Here is a 21,927-nt window from a genome sequence, read left to right as displayed (position 1 = left end):
GGAAGAAAGACAAAGTGTTTTAATGAACGTGTCTGTGGAGCGAGCGTCTCTCGTTATCAATCAACCCCTATGCAGATGGTTTTGTTTTGTTTGGATTTGCAAATTCCACGTTGCCCACATTACTTGTAGCTTGGGTCGTTTAGAGATTTCTCTGTTGCCTTGGGTGTCAGAAGAAGAACCTGATATGCATCTCATTTCAACAATAATCAAGGAGAAGGAAACCCAGAGGCTCCCCTGAGCAGCATATTTAAGCCACAACAAAGCACTCAAAAAAGAAAATAAGCCTGACTACCTGACGTACACCACACTCAGGCTTTCTATAAAATATTTGTTTCTTCATAACTTCTTCCGGTATGTTGACCTGTGTCTGCCTCTTTTAATACATACTTGCTTAATAAACCCCCCACACACACATACACATACACATCCCCCCAAAGCTCTCCAACAACCACCACTCCACTTACTTGTCATCTTCACCTCCCACAGTCGCCTCCTCTCTCTTGGGGCTGAAGGCTCCAGTGGGGAGCCAGTTCATTAGCCCCCAGGGGGGGAAGGCCTGTTATATAACCCTTTGCCACTGGCTGGCATTCATAACAACAGTATCTTCATGTGCTGCCACCTAAGACTTGTACAGCTATTTGTTTTTTTTCTCCTTTTGAAGGCATTTCTCCAAGAGACCTTATATGCCGTTTTGTTCCCATTCCATCTCTGTGAAGGAATAGGCCATATCTTTTTCTTTCTTCATGTAAGTAATAAAGGTAATCTAGCCACAGGTGTAGGGTTCCCTGTTGTGTGGCAGGGATATGAAAATAAAAGATTGACAGGTTATTTAGTCTCTATGGCAATATGCTGCTGAAGAGTGTGCCCCAAGGCTAGGGCCTACGCATAGAATACTGGCTACTCATACATTGAATTAGTGTTCCTGAAGGGCCCCCTAGACAAGGTTCAGGTATTCAGAACTGAGGAAGTCTGCGGAGAGTAGGACTTTGTTACACCATGCTTATGATTCCTGTTTCGGCTAGGAGCCTGTCTCACCAGACATCTCCTTAAGCAATTTCATCAGCAGTTTTGTCATGATTATATTATTCAATATATCTAATCTGTTGGGGTTTTTATTTGTATATGTGCAGGAAGTAGACTTATTGCAAAATGTTGGACTAAACTTGGTAGCTGAAGCCATTTCTGTAGTCACCAGCTACCGGCAACTGTTACTGATTCAGACATACTAAAGTACTGAAAAAAAGGACCGTTTGATACTGGTACCAATATTGTTTCAGTGAATTGATGACCTGTTGTCATTACTCTGGTGGCATCTGCTTGTATTTACCTTGTATCCTGCACTAGTATGGAGTTGATTTATGTTATAACAGGCTAATTCATACATTATCATTCATTTCTGCTAACTAATAATGATTAGGTCCTGGAATTTGACACGTGACATGATACTTGGCAAAATGTCCTCTCTGACAGCATGTCTAGTGAAATCTGTTGCTTGTGTTTTGTTTTTATTTTTATTTTCCTCTGAGATGGGCATTGATTCTGTATTTGCGCTGTGGCATCTGATAGTCGTCCTTCAGCTGCTCGGCATTGAAGGACTCTCTTTAGCCATGCAGTGACTCGTCCCAATCGAATGCATCGACTTTCTTGGGGATCATTTGAAATTAGGAGTGGCAGCTTGAAGTCTCTCTCCATCTTCTGCTGTCTCTGGTCTTTTCTTCTCTTCGCCCACTGGTTTTAGCTGTGCATAAACATTCAGAAGGAATTTGGACGGCTTAAACTTTTCCTTTCATCACACAGCTTAGCTGTAGTATTTCCTTTGAGTTTGTTGCGTTTCTTTTGACTTAAATCACCTCATGTGGTGTGTCTTTGATGTGTTTTTTTTCCCCTGTGATCAAATCAGATCAGCCAATCAACCCCAAGTGATGGTTGCCTATGTATGTTTCTCTCTCTATTTCCACTTTCTCACTCTCTGTCCATCTCTCTCTCTCTCTCTCTCCTGTCTTTCCCCCCAGCAGCTAAAAGGTATAAGTCAGGAAGATCAGTTTGTTATGCAAGAGGTAGGAGGGGGGGGGTTAGCTCATGAGTGATGACACAGCTGAGGCCATAAACACTCTTTTATAGATTCGGCCATAAAGCACAGGGGCAGGTTCCTCACCTGAAGGCCCGGCCCAGAAACCGCTCCCCTCACTGGCCAAATGCTAGACGCTGATCTACAAGCACGGGGCCTCGTTAAATTTACACCACACACCCCCCAACTTATTAACCTTCCTGGTTGGTGCTGTCAGTCAACATTTATTTGTTTGTCGAATCTTGGGAGGTCTTGTTTTAATGTCTGCAGTATTCATATCATTACGGACATTAAGGCCATTTTTTTGCCATTAAAAGGCAAAGGCTTCTCTTGAGAAAAGGCATTTGTTCTAAGGTGTTTACTAATGGATTCCCACCTCTGATTTTACTTCAGAAATGACATTAAACACACAGGATGTGTTCTAAAGGTAGTCTGCAATCAAAGAATAACATTGTTTTCCCTCATCTTTTCTTTCTCATTTGTCCATTCACAGAAAAGAAAGAAGTGACCCAGAGTCTGGAGAACTACACCTCTAAGTGCCCAGGTGGGATGGAGGTGATCACTCTGCCTGATGGCATGAAGCTGCCCCCGGTGCCCTTCACCAAGCTGCCCATCGTCAGGTCTGTTGGCAGTACGAGCTGGCCTCTCCAGGCCCTGGCTTCCACTTGGTCATTGTTTTTGAATGAATATGTTTGCTGTTTATATACATAGTGCTGGTTTCATGTACATGGATTAAGCCCTGGATTAAAGGAATTATCCGGAGTAAAATGCACTTTAGATCAATTTACGGATGATTGGGACTACATACGTTGAGTTGACATCCAAATCATGTCATTCGGATGTGTTTTGAGAAAGTTCGATGTTACAGTTTTTAGTCAGAACTCGTTAGCCTGGAAGTGACGCGGGCATGTCATTACACTTACATGGTAGTGAGTAGAGGGTCCCTAGGAGTCGATTGCTGAGTGTGGAGTAACACGCTCTGGAAATTCACAATTTCGTCGCCGTTTTTAAAAAAATAAAAAAAAACATAGTCCAGTCCATACAACTTCATTTCAATTTGAAAAGAAATACTGGACTATGTTAAAAAAAAAACGCGGCGACGAAATTTTGAATTTCAGCGCCTCCACACACTCAGCAATCGACTCTACGGACTTTCCCCTGAAGATGGCAGCAAAGATTGCAACATTTCGAAAGGTACTGGCTTGATGAAATTCATTCTGGACTCTCATCCGACCACATAAAGACCTCGGGATACTTGGTTTGGCTTTAGGGACCCTCTACTCACTACCACGTAAGTGTAATGTTGTTAGGAACTGTAGAAGAGGTATAAAAACAGCGTTTTGTAGCGGCAAAATGACATGCCCGCGTCACTTCCAGGCTAACGAGTTTTGACTAAAAACGGTAACATTGAACTTTCTCAAAACACATCCGAATGACATGATTTGGATGTCAACTCAACGTATGTACTCCCCGATCATCCGAAATTGATCTAAAGTGCATTTTACTCGGATTCTTTGAACCTAGACAATGAAAACCTCAATGAAAATCTCCATTTTTAGTCTAGGCCTAGGCTTAATTCACGTATAGGAAGCTGGCTGAGTGTGTTTTATAGACTACAGACATACTGTAAGTCTCTGATGGAATGAAGCTGGGTATAGAGAGAAAGTGGTAAGTTTCATGTTTAAAACTATACTCTTACAAGGCTCAACTGAAGTTGAGTTCAGTTGAATTATTGTTGAGATTACAACAGCAAAGATATGTTTACATTTTTAGTAGAAGTCTACTGTAATGATTTACACTAGCATCCTGGTCCCACATTTGAGACTAATTTGTTTCTGAGCAGTAATCACACTATTCACTGAAGTGTCTATTTCTGTGTATAGTTATCATTTAAAGCAAAACTCATGATGTTTTTCCCTATTCTGTGTGCTAAACCCTTCGTGTGATGAAGGAAGGTGATAATGATTTGCTCATAATTGGAAAGCTTTGCTATTAGCCTGGAGTGCATAGTGAATTAAATAGAGAGAACTTTCAAGCGCTAATGCCTTTTCATAAAGATTGGGTAGGATGATTTAAGGCTAATTCATAAAAAAAAAAAAAAAAAATCTTCTTTGGGTCCCTCCTAGATGCAAAACCAGAAAGAAACCATCTGTCTACCTGTGTCAGGCATTAGAAGGGGGATATGTATGAGGGCTGCATAAATGGGATTAAAAAACAAAACAAAAAAAAATAAAATCAAGGCTAAATACATTTTTTGTTTGTTTGTTTGTTTTGAGGAATTCATGTGTATGAGCCTCATGTGGTTATGTGTTGTTGCTAAAGCAAATTAGGGTGCCCAGGTGGGCTTATCAGCTGCAACATATTCAGTTCAGATTTGTTAACAGCTCAGTCAACAATGCAGTGTTGTAAAAAAGAAAATAAATTGGGGTGTTTTTATTTTACAAATTTAGAGAGCCTGAAAATAAATCCCTATTGGCTTTGTGCACAATTAAATATGTTTTGAAGTGTATAATGGGAATCTTTGTTAAAGATTTGTGTGCAAAAATCCGCATAAACACTAGGTAACACAATGTGATATTGGTTGACTTCAAGCCACAGTCTCCAATTCAGAGACGATACAGAGCACACTCTCTGTCCTCCTTACCCCTGGGTCCTGCTCCCTCTGACCCGCCTTACTAGACCCTGTCTCTCTCTCTCTCTCTCTCTCTCTCTCTCTCTCTCTCTCTCTTTCTCTTTCTCTTTCTCTTTCTCTCTCTCTCTCTCTCTCTATCCACCCCTTTGTGCCTCATCAGCAACTCTGCTATAGTCTAACCTGCTACTGCCGCCATCATTGTCTCAAACGTCTAATCAGTGGCCCTCCCACGCCAGTGCTCCTCCAGGCCTCTCCCAGCTGTGTGTGGGAGCCAAGAGGCTGAGTGCTTTCTTGCTGGGTCACTGCAGCATGGGGATATAATGTATTTTGGGGCTGGTTTTAGTGCAATAAAGTGTGATGGTTATATAAATGGCATTGTTATTGTTATTATTAACTGTCATCAGAATAATGTTGAGCACAGAGAGAGCAAAGATCAGGTCAAACACAAGTTGCCATTTTCCGTCATGATTGTTGCTCCAAATCGATCAAGTCTTGTCAGTTGAATCAAGTTGAAGGAGAGTATATTCCTATCAAGGACTTTGAAGAAGTTACCACAGCAGTTACTGGTCTTTTTACCACACATTCAATCGTAACACTGAAATTATTGAACTTGTATCTCTTTCTAATGTAGTTATGACGTAAATGCTTTGATAAACATCAGTAGTCGGAATTCCATACTGCAAGTAAAAGAATGTGATGCTGATTGACCTCTTAATTTCAGTGCCAATTAGCATTTAATTTCACTGCTAAACGTCCTGACCCCTCTGTGCTCTTCCAGGTCTGTGAAGCTGCTGAACTTGCCGGTCAGCCTGCGGCCCCACAAAGTGAAGGCCCTATTGGGCCAAAGCCTGTCCAGCAAGAGCCCCTTCATCTACTCACCCATCGCCATGCACAACCGCGGAGACGAGCGTAACAAGAAGATCGGTAGGTGGACAAGGCCTATGACCTGTGTGATGTAGCCATTGTAAAGCATTGTAATGTTACTCGTATGAAAAAGCATATTTGTGCCTTTATCACTTACGTTTGCTGCTCTCCAGTACTGTAGATGGGGTGCTCAGTGGTCTCCGAGATCATTCACATCCAAACTTTAAAGGGACACCAGGCAAGCCTGATGCTTTTTCTCTACGAAACTCCCCCTCGCTCGGTCTGAAGCTCTTTTCCTTTTCTTTGCGTCTTCCGTCAAGGGTTTTCGCTGCTTCTTTGCCGGCTCTGCCATTATACACACGTTTGCAACAATCTCTAGCGTCTTGTTAGCCTGCCTCTGTGCTGTAAACTGATCCTGCTTCGGTCGGCAGGTAGGATACACCGAACTTGCAAGTGGGATATTCTTCCTACAGGCAGTAGGGGCGGGCAAGAGAGCCTTCATTTGCCCCGTAATGAGTCATTTAACCATATACCGACTTACGAAGATGATCAATTAACACGAAAACGTTGCCTGGTGTCCCTTTAACAGTTGACTTGAACACAGTGGTCACAAAGACCAGTCCTGGCATGCTGCAATAGTTGAGAAGAAAGACCGTTTACACTCATTTCAACAGTGCCTGCTTCACCCTCGTGAACAAATGATCCACTCAGCTGAACTTGAACTCAACTTGACCTCGATGCCACTCTCGCTCAAGAAATACTCCTTAGAGGTCTCTCTCAAAGGCATGTGAGACATTCCCTTTGTCACAGGGGTGTCTCACATGTCCCGCTACAAGGATGAAAATGGCCTCGGGTGCCTCAAGATTGAGATTCAGGGGTCACAAGACAAGATTATTACCTCATCTGCCTCCAAAACATGAATACATCTAACAGGGTCTTATCAGAGTTGTTAAAGGTAACTGCCATGCATTGCACATATAGGAAATGCGTAGGATTGTGCAAATAAAAAGTATGAAGACGTTCATTCATATATTTCCTCTACTCTTTTTTTTTTTTTTTTTTTTTTAGCATCTAGTCATTTTCTTTGAATTAGTGAGCCTGAGCACGCTCTGCTAGTACCGTGATTGAGCTGTGGTTTTGCATATGGGAGCTCTCAGACACAAGGGTCTCTCTGGGACTTGTTTGGGAGCCAAATTTCCTCTAATCTCATTGGACTTGGAGGGCCCTCCAAGCCTGGCAGTGCTCGCGCCGGACCAAACGTGACAGATGGCCTTCTCGGTGTGAGCTCGCCCCGACTTGTGTAGAGGAATGAGCAAGAGCGGCATATGAACTCGCTGCGCTCCAACTTCTCGCTCCCCATGCCAAGTCAAACTGGCTTCGCCACAACGGCGGCCGCTAATAGATTAATTTTTCTAACCTGATTGAGCAGAATTGGCTGGTTGGTATTCTGCCACTTCGCTCAAAATTATGTTGGCCCCTGTGGAATGTTAAGTCCACGTACACAAAGTGAACATTCTTGTTTTCCAAAATCGCAACGTTAGAAAATTAGTAATGGATGTTATGAATACTTCATTTATTTTTTTTTTACTTTGTTTTGCTGCCTTTTTCACCCATTGCCCACAGCGTGACACAACGTAATGGTTGTACATGGAAATCTCATTTTCTGTGCACTTTCAAAAGATAGGGAATGGAGTGATGTTTGCGCTGTCTTAGGTAGGGATGCACGATATATCGGCGGCCGATATATTATTAGCCGATAAGTGAAAAATTTAAATATTATTATCGGTCCAATAACAGAATTCTGGCCGATAATTTGCGCCTATAATAATAGGCCTACGTAAGGTCCTCTGGCTACACTGAGCTAGCCTACTTGAGCTTGGTTGGCTATACTTTTTCCTCAATATAATGTCAGCGGTGTGAATGTATTTCACCACTCTAACAAAATCTGTGGATATGCGTTCATTTGGGAATCTGTGCATCTCAAAATCCTCTCGTGAATGATCCGCCATTTAGCCGTCTTTTTGCTGGTGTGTTTGCACTTTACGGCTGGTCGGGAAACAAATAAACAAACTTCGTTAGTGGGGCCGAGTACATAAGTAGGCCTAGTTCTAAGTTGTGTTTTAGTATTATATATGCATTACTTTAGCTTGGGTTTTGTATTATTACCTAGAAATATGCTAATCATTCGTGCTTCAGTTCCAGACTGGTCATCATAATAAGTTATTAAAACCTTCGGGGCTAGCGCCTTTCATTTCTGCTGCAGCAGGTTGTGCGCAACAGAGTAGACGGACATAAGATACAGTCTGAGGAGTTGCAGCTTTATTCAGTTACCTGCAGTTGAAACTTAAACCTAAGTTTCCCTCACAAACTCTGATTTGGTCGCTATACTGTAGCTTATTCCAAGCTGAGCCGTTTATGAGCGTTTAAATGAAAATGATTCAAACTCTCTAGCCACTCACTCGCAATTCACTGACGTCAGGTTCACTTAAATGAGCCACACATACTAGGCTACTGTTATGTTGTTGACTGCCGTACTATTGAGGACTATTATGAGTTCTGTCCATCATTTGGTGGTAGGTAAAATTACTGTAATAGAATTATGCTTATTAAATGCTTTCCCCAAATCACTTTTCACAATTTTGTTCCAATAGTAATATTATCGGTTATCGTATCGGTATCGGCCACAACAAACCAATAAATATCGATTATCGTTATCGGCCCTAAAATTCCATATCGGTGCATCTCTAATCTTATGCTCTTCGTTTTGAGAAATCTCAGGCCCTTAAGTAACCATGAAGACCTTTATGTAATCTCTGCTTGTATATTTTTTTAATTAAGATTTATTTCCCTTTACATTTACCCACTGTTGCAGCCCTTCTCCTTATTTACATACTGGCCTGCCATTGTGAGCTGTCAAAGTGAAATACAATAAGATGTCACTGCTCTTTGATTCATCCAAGCAATATTGCCTCTTCCGCCCTGCAAGATGGACCATTGTGTTTCAAGTCGCAAAACAAACAAGTCTGGTGCAGTCTGGGGAAAATGAGAGGGAATATCTATTAAGCGGAGGAATTGAGACCATAATATTTTAAATTATTCAGAGGGAATTTTTATTTTATTGTGGTATCGGCTCCCACACACACACACACACACACACACACACACACACACACACACACACACACAATCACACAGCCACATACTCACACATGCACACATACACACCCAAACACATACATTCCTTCTATGGCCTTGTCTTTTCTTGACTCTCAAGCTAAAGAAGGCTCGTTATCTCCTCCACCTCCTATTTTTTCTCTCTTTCTCCCCTCTCTCTCTTTCTGTCTTTCTCTCTCCATGAATTTCTGGATTAATCTCTGTGCGATGATGTATTCCCTGGGTGCTGTGACGTGCGGTGGGATTTGTCATTCCGCCGGCGGGCAGTGGGGTTTCGGCGGTGAGGGTGAGGACTGCCGGCTGGCCCCAAGGCTGCCTGCCGGTGAGTCACTCCCGCTCCCACTCGCTGACACAAAATCTTTCCGGCCAATGAGGGATGGCGCTTCCCCGTCGCCCGGCGACGTCCATTTGAATATTTTATGTGTGTCTGCGCGACGTGCCACTGTCAAGGAGTGCTCTAAATTTGGGAACCAGGAGTGTTTGCTGCCAAAAGTTAACAAGGGACAGGGTAAACACGTTGTGTGATTTAGTGTGTGTGTGTGTGTGTGTGTGTGTGTGTGTGTGTTTTGTGCAGGGAGTTTGAGTCAGTTTGAGTTGATGGGCGGTAAACTGTTCATTCTGAGACAGCCTACAGTTGGCGGTATAGTTCATCCTCAGCATAATTCGGGCGGTGGTAGTGTAGTGGTTAAGGAGCTGGGCTAACGTGCAGTAGCCTGAAAGTTGTCGGTTCAATTCCCGGCTTCCACCGTTGTGCCCTTGAGCAAGGCACTTAACCCCAAGTTGCTCCGGGGACAATGTGATCCCTTGTAATATAGCTGACATATGTAAGTCACTTTGGTCAAAAAGTGTCTGCTAAATGTAATGTAATGTAATTCACTTATCAAGTAATGTCCCATCCATAAAGGACACTTTCGTCTAGACGCATTGTCATGAATAACACGCATGGGTGCCTCTACTTTCTGAAGTTAAATCAGGACATTTATCTAACTATTTATATCTATTTCAGAACTAGTTAAAGCGGAAAATGACAAAACTCGTAGATGATGTAGTCATTGCAGACACAGAACCAAAATGCAGAAATGCTCATTAGGTGAGTGATCTCATATGCGCTCCATTACAGCTCGTCTGCACTCCAGGGAAAGCTGCGGCTCTGTAGATTTACAATTTCTGTGTGTCCTGACCTTTCCTCTCTCCCTGCAATGTCACACACCTTCATCCTAGCAGGTAGAACCTTAACCTAATTGACTGGATGTACCCTGTTGTCCCCCAATACACACACACACACACACACTCTCACACACAGAGAGACACACATACACACAGAGACAGAGACACACACACACACACACACACACACACACAGAGACACACGCACACAGACACACATGCTAGTCCAAGGAAGCACACAGTGTGTGTGTGCATGTGTTCCGGTGCTAATCTGAGCCCTGCCTGTGCATACATTAGCACGGCGTGTATGCCAGTTCTTAGTGTGCACAAGACCGGCATCAGTGTGGCAGAGCTGTGACGACACATATGTAGAGGTGTCAGTAGCAATATGTAGGGGAATGGGTAGCAATTAGCGGTCTTGCTTCTCTCTCTCTCTCTCTCTCTCTCTCTCTCTCTCTCTCTCTCTCTCTACCTCTCTCTCTCTCTACCTCTCTCTCTCTCTCTCTACCTCTCTCTCTCTCTCTACCTCTCTCTCTCTCACTCCCTCTGTTGTGCACCCTCGGCCCAATCGTACCTGGATGTGTAGAGTGTGGAGGCTAATAGGATGCGTCTGCTCATTTTTGTGTTTGTTTGCAATATGGAAATTGGTGCGGTAGAGGTGGTGCAACCTTTATTGTATGTTGAGGTGTAGTTTTTTGCACTTTCTACACCTCCTCTTCCATAATATGTAATCTCCAACCAAAAAAGAATCCTTGTTCATGGTGCAGAGACCGCAACAAGCAAGGGGCCCCTCCCCTGTGCACTTAACTTTGTCGTAGACTTTCCTGAAGCCTAACCAGGGTGTTTAAGTACTCCCTGCCGTGTTGTGTCTGCGGCAGCGATGCCTTTTGATGGCACACAGGCAGAATGGCCCGTGCCGGTGCGGCGGGCTCTGGTGATGGCTGAGGCGTGGCGAAAAAAAGCCCCACGCTGTGTCAGTGTGAACACACAATGCATCCCCAGGCATTTGAATGGTTCTAGGGACGCCTCTCACTTTTTTTCCTCAAAGACTTTAGCTCTCTCCCTCTCTCTCTCTCTCTCTGACTCCATCTCTCTCTGTCTCTCTCTGTCTCTCTGTCTCTCTTTCTTTCTCTCTCCCTGTCTCTGTTTTTAAGTGACACTGCCCCTCTTCAATCTTGTTTTTGGAATAAAAACTTATGAGCTTCTTGCGTTTAGTCGCCTGCCGCCAAAGCCACGCAACCAGGAGAATACACACATATTTTTGCCGTGCCCGATCCCTCTGTCATATTCTATAAAGCTGATTGATGCGCCGCCATAAAAGGCTGGGGTGTGTAATGGGAGATTGTTTTTCCTATAATTGCCTTGAGACTCTGTAGCAACTGCCAAGTCCACCCCGGTCCATTTGCACCTCACCGGATAAGTCGAGAGATAGCTGTTTCAGCTGTGTAAGCACTTGGATAGACACTTCACTTCACTCACACACACACACACACACACACACACACACAGGCATGCCCAACCCACACACCACTATGCTACATACACACACAGTGGGACAGTGAGAGTGGGAGAGATGGAAGATGCCAAGTGCTTAATGTAGATTCTGACATTTCTTCAATTAAAGTTCCAGACACTTGTCTGTGGTTGGAGTACATAGCGTTTCCCCTAATAAGACCTGGAGGTGTGAAATATTACTTCCCAAGTTTTCAAACTGTCAAATGTTCCCAACACCACAGGAAGCCAAAAGCAAATCACTACTTTTCACCAGTAAGAGTTTTCACAGTTGCCTCATGGACAGGCTTGGGCGATTTCTCTGCTTCTGGAGGTTTAATATCTAACAAGGGGTAATGGGAGAGTAAATCCCCCTTTCATGAGGCTGTTGTCACCAGGTTTGCTCATCAGTCTCCCTTATCTCTCTCCCTCTCTTACGCACACACACACACACACAGACACACATACACAGGTAAAAGACACACACACACACACACACGCACATGCAAAACCCCTCACATCGAAACAGACACAAAGGCACAAGTCATTTTCTGTGTTCGTGACAGCCCTGAAGCTACTGTTCTTAGGCTTATTTGTCCTGTGCCTGATCACTGCAGCAGAAGAACAGCACAAATCCACAAATCCACATTACCTGTAGCAGAAAAGCCCTGGCTTAATTCTCCCATGATGCGTTGGGGTTAGCTTGATTGGACATTTTCCTTCTCAGCCATCAGGTGGTGGATTTCACTGTAGCTGCTCTGTGATTTTGGAGTATGAGTGAGAAACTTCACCAGCTGTTCAGGGACCTTTACTGTGTTACTGTGTTTTTGCCTTTGTTATACTGTATGCAATCTATTGGTTTTCACATTTATACACAGGTAGTCTATGGTATTTGAAGTGCTAAAACACCTCATGTATGCATAGACATCTCCTCAGTGTGCCAAATAAATGTGTTTAAGGGAGCCAGAGCAAAAGAACATCAGAATTATGTTATCGACAGATAGAGAATTATTATTATTATTATTATTATTATTATTATTATTATTATTATTATTAAGATATCTAATCACAGGACTGAAGGAATAGAGGAGTTAGGAGGCATGGCATTTTAGTGAAAATTAACTTCACACACTGTAAAGTCACTGATGCTTAAAAAAGTTAATCTGAGGACAAAGTCATGTTTTAGGAACGTTTGGAAAAAAAAAAAAACCTAAGTGACTGTGCTGATGGGTGTTAGTATTGGCCCATTGGATTAGTTACTGTTAATTACTTCAACTGATGAGGAGGGGGGAAATGATTTGGAAAGTGCGTGTGTGTCCAGACCTTGACCATTTCATTGATTAGGTTTACATACGTTGTGTTTCATATCATGGGGAAAATTTTGGTACTGAATCGTGGCATTCCACCTTCCCTTAGCAGTGACGGGGGAGTGTGAATCCCCCCACACTGGCTTAAAGCCACAATAGACCAGACAGATGGGGGAGAAGTCTGTTTTGGGCGGCACGTCACAATTTCATCTCCAAAACGCTTCCTAAAGTGGCCTCACGCTGCATCATTTCACAGTGCTTTATATTCATCAATCAGCCGCAATCAAATTTTTACGGAGCCCTTTTACGGCTGAGTTATTGTGGACGCCTGAAAGTGTATCGTGCTGCCTGTTAAAACTCAAAATGAGTTTTGTAGAAGACTTTAGGAAGAAAACATCCATACGGTTTTTGTCTCACACATAAATAACGGTGAGCAATAACAGTTAAATCCTAATTGAGAGGATTTTTTTGTAACCTTATTGTACATCCTTTTATTGAATAAAGAACAGTTGTGCTTTCAGGCAATAATCCTATCGAAACGGTTAGCCCTTGTGATGAGATGCAAGTGAGGGGACAATGTGTAAATTGGAGTGTCGCCTGGGAGAGGGGCTATTTTGAGATGTGCTGCTTGAGTACAGAGCAAGCCCCTTTGTGTCTAGCAGAAAGCACGTTTTTACAGAACTCTAGACACAGACACACACACACCTGCACACACAAAAACTCATGCAAAACCCCTCACATCGAAACAGGCACAAATGCACAAGTCATTTTCTGTGTTTGTGATGACCCTGAAGCTTATTTGTCCTGTGCCCGGCCACTGCAGCAGAAGAACAGCAGAAATCCATCTGCACACATTACCTGGCTTGTTTCTCCCATGATGCTTTGGGCTTAGCTTGATTGACCATTTTCCTCCTCAACCTTCAGGAGGTAGATTTCACTGAAGCTGCTCTGTGATTTTGAGGTTTATGAGTGAGAAATGTTGTTAACCAACTGTTCTGGGATCTTTAGAAAGGAAGAATAGTTTCAGGAAATAATCCTCTTGAAACGGTTAGCCTGTGTGATGAGATACAAATGAGGGGACAATGTGTAAATTGGAGTGTCGCCTGGGAAAGGGGTTATTTTGAAGTGCTTCTAGCTGTGTCTAGCGGAAAGCAACATTTTACAGAACTCTATTTATAGAGACCAGAAATGTCCCCCCCACACAACTCGTTTCAAGAAAAAGACCAGAACATCCACAACCCCCTGGAACTTGTGTCGATTTAGTTTTCAGCCGTCTCAGAGAAAGAAAGTTGCTTTATAGAGAATTCGGAAATAACGGAATTAACATAAGTGCTTTTTCAAGGCCTTGTGAATTAAATTGAAATTCAGTGCCAACAACCAGTTTCCTGTTAGTTTGAATAAATGTTATTACACAGCATGATGTTAGGAACACGGGTTCAAACATTTAGATTCTACACAAGTAGAAACAACAAAAAAAGTAGAACAGACTGTCAAAATGGACCTTTTTTTCTTCCTTTCAGATATACGATGCCTTTAACCTCTCCAAATCCCCCATTATCCTCAAAAGCCCACTTCTGCAGAGGGAGGAAACCCTTTAATCCCCATTCTACCTGTCTCCTCTCTGTCTCTACTGCAGCCCCCAACACACACACACACACACACACACACACACACACACTACCCCACCCCGCCCCGCCACCCTCCATTCATTCTCTGAGTGAGAGCTGCAGCCCTGCTCTGCTGGTCTGAGAGATCGGGGCAGGGGGCCGTAAAACCAACAGTTGTTGTGCAGCAGATGGAGCTGTTTTGTTTAATGGCGGCATTTCTCCATGCCATAAAAAGAGTGGTGCTGGCTGCTTCTTTAGCAGCTGTTAGGAGATTTACTCTCCTGCTCTACAGTGGTACAGGGGGAGGGGAATGTGTCACTGTACATTTAGATTGTGAGGAGTTGTGGGAAAAAGGTACCCCATACATTCTTTGTAGAATTGTATGGAAGTATAGAAGGTCATGGAGAAATCAGTATTGTGTGTGTGTGTGTGTGGTGGTGTGTGTGCGGGGGTGTGTGTGTGTGGGTGTTCATCAGATGTTTTACGATTGCATCAAAGATCCTTGATTACTAGCTTTAACCCTCTCTGATTGTATGTTTGTGCGCATGATGGCCTTTGTGTGTGCTTTCTGGATCTTATCAGCTCTTTTGCCTTCTTGCTTGCCAACTGAGGGGAGAAAGGGCATCTTTTAACCAGTGGGATAGAGTTCACCGTGCATCTGTTTGGGTATGTTTGCATGTTTTGGTGTGTTATTGAGGTTTGTGAGATGCACCTGTCCCCATGAACAGCCCAGAGCAGGCCAGACAAGAGGATTAAGTAGGGCTGCAAAATGTCCCACCTGGGCTGCTGTATGGGCCCATCCCTCACTCTCCCCTCTCATACCTGCTCGACTGGATGGACAGCAGAAAGCGGTCGCCCACGCGTTCCAATCCACTCTCCATCCCTGCCCATTCCCCTCCATTTCCTCCCTCTCTCCTTTCATTTCCTCCCTCTCTCCTCTCTCCTCTCTTCTCTGCCTCTGCCACCACTTTCTCCATCTATCCTGTTCTGAGCTTGGCTACATCTGTTAGCAAACCTGCCATACTTCTCTCTCTCCCCCTCCCTCTCTCTCTCCCTCTCCCTCTCCCTCTCCCTCACCCTAATGGCGTGGGCCATTCTTATGAGCCATGGCTAGCTGGAGACAGCTGGGTCTCCTCTTTTCAGCCAGGTTATGGTCAAGGATGCTGCCACTCCGGAGTGGTCTGAATTGTTCTCTTTACCTCGTTTACCCCCTTCCTATAGGTTTGTCCTTCACAAGGCAGAAGGTCAGATTTGAAGAAGAGCTTTGGGTTTGTGTGTTTGTGAAAAGTGGCATGGAATCTTTGAAACTAGCAGCAAACGTGACTGGAGGGAAAGTTGGTGTGGTTTCGGATTTAGTTTGGGTGCAGTGCAAAAACCATGGAAGCACTATCGGCTGCGCAGTTGGCACGGTCAAGAGTTTGGTGTCTTTTGGCAATATATTTGGCAAAGTCATCCTGTAGAAAACCTTTTCTATATTTTGAAAATGCCCCCAGTATTTTAGTTCAGTTTAACTCGGTTGCCTCAGTAACTGATGCCTGAAAAGGAGAGATAAGAAATGGTGAGAGGAATGGAGAGAATGAGGGGGAATAAGAGTCTATTGAGACTCAGTTTCAGTTTGATGAATGTGTTTAATGATTGTGTTTGTTTGCAACACTTCCTTCCTTCTCCGGTTTGTGAGTATGTATTTGCAGAACACTGACTGACTATATGCACATTTCTTAAAGTAATTATGTGTTTTGTGTGTGTGTGTGTGTGTGTGTGTGTGTGGCACTGACTTACTATGGCATGAAATGTTTTGATGTGATTGCATCAACTGGGAGAATAGAAGTAGACAGACACATTAGAATCGAAAGCCTAACTCCGTGGATCCCTTTTATGGGACCAAAATAAGCGTTCACTAGTATCCTACCATATAGCCACTAATTAACTCATTCTTCCTCACTCTCTATTACAAGACTTCCAATTCAACTGAAATGTGAAGTAGTAAATCAACAATATCCTCTGTACTTTTTTCTGTGTTCATAATACTGCTGGATTGTTTAAACTCCAAGGTGTTAAAAAATGACACGGGCGTGCATCCTGAGTAAGAACACAAAAGGCCATTATTTTTTAATTAAAGCATGTGTACTAGCGTAAAGGTCATCATCTCTCAAACGATGGTCGCAAACAGTGCGGTCTGCACTCAGAAGTTCCCTGAGGTCATTAGAAGCCTGTGCTGTTTTATAAGCCAGCAAAACACTGTCCAGCTTAGTGAGGTGGAAACAAAATGGCCAGACTTTTCCTGACTGTAGTAGCAGCTGAGTAGGATGGAGCCAACAGTTTCCCGCCTACGGTTCTCTCCCAGGTGGGCCATTACTGTGGGTTGTCTAAAAAGATTGGGGAGCTACAGAATTTTTCACCATTCTACCTGGGTGGCTTTGGAGTCAAGGAATGTGACAATTTTTAAACCAGCCTGGCCCTAGAGGAGATGTCTGTGTGGGTGTGTATGTATGTGTGTATATATGTGCCTGTTTGTCTTGCATAAACATGGCAAAATGAATCCGAAATCTCACACAAAATCTTTATATTTTTTTCTCTTTTCTTGTCTTTATTTATTTATTTATTTTTGAGGGACTGTTCTGTGTTTAATGATCGGGCAGTGTGAAGGCTGCCCCCGGTGGGCCTTCGGGGGTCAGACGGAGCACACTCTTTTCAGAGCATTTATAACGCCCGCACCTGTCTTTCCCCGCACTTTAATTTCCCAGGGTGCACGCCACTGGTTTACTCCCCATAAATTGCCGCGGCACCGGAGGCATTTTTCTCCGACGTGAGAGCCTCCACCGCCACTCGCGGTGCTTATGCGAGGCGCGTAACTTTTTTTTTTTTTCCCCTCTCCGCTCTAAAGGCAGAGGTGGTGGAGAAGAGAAATGAGCTTCCCCCAGAATATAAGCGGGTTTCCCTGTGCAGAGTTATTCTGGATCGGAGGTTCATTCCTTATAGTCCATGCAGGCTCTGCTCCGCTCTGTAAGAGGATGAACCCGAGGGTGTGTTCATTTTTTGCAATGATCCATGCCTTATTTTTTGCTCTTATCTTATGCATGATTAATCGTCTGTGTCTAGGGATTCTCTTCTACAGTGAGTTTTACCCTGCCTAATACTTTTTAAAAATTGTACATATAAACATATGATACACTGTACTCATTTTCTTTGGTTAAACTATTCTGAATGTTATAGGAACATTTATTTGTTCATCCGACTCTTTCATATTTAGAGGTTCCATTTGGTAAGAACGATATTTAGGGAAAGTTCCATTTGAGGACTGTGTGTGCTCCCTTGGAGTGGTGGGGCGTTTTGTACGTGAAAGGTGTGTACTGGAGGTTTCCTAGTGGAGAGAGAACATGAGACTGCTGTACCCCCCTCCTCATATCCATCTCCACGCCGGTCCTCCTGTCTCTCGATTGGAAAGTGCTGGCTCGCCGCCGCTTTCATTGTTTGCTAAATCTTCTCAGTCATCTGTCAGATCAGCACTGATCCAGTTCTCTTCCAGTTTATTTCCCCCTCCATCCGCAAGTCCTGCTGCCATCTAGTAGAGTACGGTAAATATCCCTTCTCCTGAACATGTGTGGGTATTAGCCTGAAGCCATCCTAGCATGAGATTAGCGTATGTTTCTTCAATGTTCCCCAGGTGATCTGTTATAATCGCAAATATGATCTGATCAAGCCAGGCGGTGATTTATGTGCTCTCAAACTGGATTTCCCCTACTAAAGCATACGATCTTGTGACTCTTCCATCCGTCACTCAGAAAGACTGCTCTAGACGCACACTCCGTTTTTGCCGGCTGTGTGGATTACATGCGAAGTAGGCTTCAGTGGAGGCTCAGTGCAGATCTTTATCCCCCCCCCTCTCTTTCTCTCTCTCTGGACGAGACCCTGGTGGAACATGACCTGATCGCAAACACTCTGCCTCATTAATTGGAGAAGTAGGAGAGAGGAGAGTGCAACAATAAGTGGCAAATTTGTATTCAAGGCTGGTTTGTGTATGTGTGTGTGTGTGTGTACACACACACACACACACACACATACAGCAATGTGCTGGAATTGGCATTCGTATCCCATGAGCACAATCACAGGAATTCATATTTGTGTGTGCATTTGCATTCATGTCCCGAGTGGGCTCACACACACACACACACACACACACACACACACACACACACACACACACACACACACACACACACGCACAACAGCTCCCTCCTACCCACCCATGCACTCCCACATGTTGAACACACACACCACACACACCACACATAAACACAACAGACACACACACACACACACACACACACACACACACACACACACACACACACACACACAACAAACTCTGACTCGCACACAAATCAGCATACTCAGTACTACCTAGTCTTGATCCATGGTTGATTCACTCTGTATTCCCTGTCTCTGTCTGCCAGAGTTCCAGTGGGTGCGCGGGGACGTCTGCGAGGTGCAGCTGATGGTGTATAACCCCATGCCCTTCGAATTGCGTGTGGAGAACATGGTAAGCATGTCTGTCTGTCTGTCTGTCTGTCTGTCTGTCTCTCTGTCTCTCGGTCTCTCTCTCTGTTTGTCTGTGTCTCTCTGTCTGTCTGTCTGTCTGTCTGTCTGTCTCTGTCTGTTTTTGGCCTCACCTTTACTCTTGTTAACAGCATACACACCACAAACACACTCTGTTTAATTTGTTTCAATGTGATGTGAGTTGACACTCATATAAAAGTTGATAAGCTGATAAGTAAGTTGATACTCACATCACTTAAAAACATTAAGTAGTAATTTGAATCAATTTGAGTCCTCATTAAAATAATATGTCCTGTATTTTTGGACATTAAGCAATACTCTGCAAACGCATATAGGCTCGTTGCAAACCGTGTGTAAGCAGAGAGAGAGAGAGAGAGAGAGAGAGAAAGTGAGAGAGCGAGAGAGAGAGACAAGCCTTTGGATCCTTTAGCGTGAGCCATGTCATCCTGTGAATGGACCTCGGCGCTTGTCTTTTTAATCACCTCCTTACATACTCTTAAAAGCTCCAGCGTCTGACACTTTAATGCTGTAAGATTGGCGAGGGAGAGAAAGAGATAGAGAGAATGAGAGAGAATGAGAGAGAGAGAGAGAGAGAGAGAGAGAGAGAACCCCCCTTGATCCGTCTTCTGAGACACAAAGTTCCTTTTACAAAAGAATAGTTCAGACCTCCCAAGAAGCCATTAAGATATATGATTCCCATGTCCTCATGTCTGTCAGATAGAGAGTGTGCATCTCTATTAAAGTAAATGAGATGGGGGATGTGTGTGTGTGTGCGCACTGATCTCTCCATGCTTAAGCCTCAGGTGTAAATGAGAATAGCGCACTCCATGTTTAATCAAGATGCATCAGAAGATGAGGTCATTTATTCCCCAAGCGTGTGATTGGTCTCCCCCGCTCCTCTCAATATTTTCATGCTCTGGTAGTTTATCTCTTCACCCCCAAGTCCCAATGTTCTCCAACTATTTTCGTTCTTTTACTTTACCATCTACTTTTCAATCCCCGTCATGTCCCTTTACAATCATTTATTTTCTTTCTTTCTTTCTTTCTTTCTTTCTTTCTTTCTTTTTTATTCCTTTTTTTCTTTGTTTTTCCTTGTTCTTCTGAAATGTCAGCCCCCGCCTCATTACTGAGTGACCTTGGATGGCCACTGGCCCTCACGCCACAGTTAAAGGCCTCATTCCTCATACACACACACACACACACACACACACACACACACACACACACACACAGAGTTCGGTAGGTGTTATATGGAACATTTATATGTGTGTGACAGAGAGGTAGTGTGTATTTGTGTGTGAGGTAGAGAGGGACACACATAGTGTGTGTGTGTGTGTGTGTTTGTATGAGAGAGAGTGTGTCTTGAGACCCAGAGCAGAGCGTTGCCCATGAGGCAGATGTAGCAGTTGAATGTTAAGCAGCTGTTCACGCTTCCCTTCTTGCGGGCTTTAACCAATGCCTCTGCCAGCAAGGTCACCCAGAACCCTCTCCAGTCTGTCTAACACACACACACACACACACACACACTCTCACACACACACACACACACACACACACACACACACACACACACACACACACACAACCTATAATTGCACAACCCACTCCCCAACTGACACACAAACTCATACGTGCACACAGTCATGGAAATACAGATTATATATATTGTATTGTATTGTACAAAACCCACTCAAACAAACACCATCATGTAATCATATGCATGAAAACAGACACACACACACACACACACACACAGTCTGACTGCAAGGTGACCCTGTGGTCGACGGCTCTCGGTTCGCAGTCTCCACACGGCGCTGGCACTAATACGCCTGTGTTCTGAGCTCCATTGATTTCCCACTCTGCTGCCCCCCTCCCTCTCTCTCTCTCTCTCTCTCTCTCTCCTCTCCCTCTCTTCTGTTTTTTTTGTCTTCTCCCTCAGTGCCCATATCTCTCTTTAGCATTCCGTCTCCTCCCTCTCTCTCACACACACACACACACACACACACACACACACACACAGACGGACGTACACTCCTGCTCACTCCTGTCTCCACTTAATGGATGCTTCCCCCCCTCTCTCACACACACACACACACACACACACACACACACACACACAGTTCTACTCCTCCTTCTCTTCTTTTCTGCTCCTCTTCAGGCCCACTCCTTCCTGTCTGTAAAACACAGATGAAATAGGACTAGTTCTGGTAAGAAGCGCTTGTCCTTTGCACACGTTTCTGAGGCCATTCCTGATGGCTCATATGGGTGCTCATATGGGTTAATAAGACCAGTGGCTAGGGGATAGTACACACACACACACACACACACAGGTAACTTGAATCCATTTAATCCATTTAGTCAACAACATTTTGATTCCCATTGCATTACTGTGAGGTAGTGGCATATCCAGCCAGAACAAAGTGCTCACAGGGAACACCACATGAATGACCCCCCTCCCCCCAACAATAGGTTGATGAATGTACTTTTGTTCATTTGTTTTTAACATAGTGCTGTCCAACAAGGCAGGCCAAGTGAACAAAGCGAACAAACAGCATTATTTGGGAGGCACTGGTTCGTTGTCTGCGGGTGATTTCCTCCTATTGAGTTATTTAAATCATTCATTAAAAAACGAGCCGGTTTCAAGGATGGCAAAGCCAAGCTATTAAGATGGATGTAGACCACTTACTGAACAAAATGAAAGTCGAAAATTAATCATTCCCTCCTTTTGTCATAGCCTGTGCCTGTTAGCAAGGCTGGTTGCCTTCTCCACCCCACCTCACCACCCTAAGCAGGACGTGAAATAATCTCCAAGACTTATTAAAAGATGACCTCCATGTTGGTTTGGGCTTATTTTGCTGCCTGTTGGGTGGAGTTGGTATGGAGGTAGGGTTTGTCCTTGGCGGACCTGAAATGGCGTCCGTGCCCTGCAGACAAATCTGTGTTATCTCTGTAGCGGGCCAAATGTTTGGAGAATGAGCACCTTTCCGTCCGGAGGGGGAAAAGGGGAAATAAATCTTGCCCGGAGACTTGTTGTTGACAGTGTTGTGTGAATTATCTGTC

At 44.0% G+C, this 21,927-nt stretch overlaps 1 protein-coding gene across 2 annotated transcripts in view; it reads left to right on the top strand.

Annotated features, from left to right (window-relative positions):
- Positions 1-21,927, top strand: part of trappc9 (trafficking protein particle complex subunit 9) — a 231,958-nt gene that overhangs the window by 31,953 nt on the left and 178,078 nt on the right. For both annotated transcript variants that reach the window (XM_048229439.1, XM_048229438.1), the window contains 3 exons: positions 2,562-2,688; positions 5,479-5,624; positions 18,765-18,850. In XM_048229439.1, the coding sequence (XP_048085396.1) occupies positions 2,562-2,688; positions 5,479-5,624; positions 18,765-18,850 (359 nt within the window). The remainder of the gene's footprint in view (positions 1-2,561; positions 2,689-5,478; positions 5,625-18,764; positions 18,851-21,927) is intronic.

The sequence above is a fragment of the Alosa alosa genome, chromosome 20 (assembly GCF_017589495.1).
Source record: "Alosa alosa isolate M-15738 ecotype Scorff River chromosome 20, AALO_Geno_1.1, whole genome shotgun sequence".
NCBI classification, from domain to species: domain Eukaryota; kingdom Metazoa; phylum Chordata; class Actinopteri; order Clupeiformes; family Clupeidae; genus Alosa; species Alosa alosa.
The sequence above is the reverse complement of the archived record's forward strand: the minus strand, read 5'-3'. Positions and strand labels throughout refer to the sequence as shown.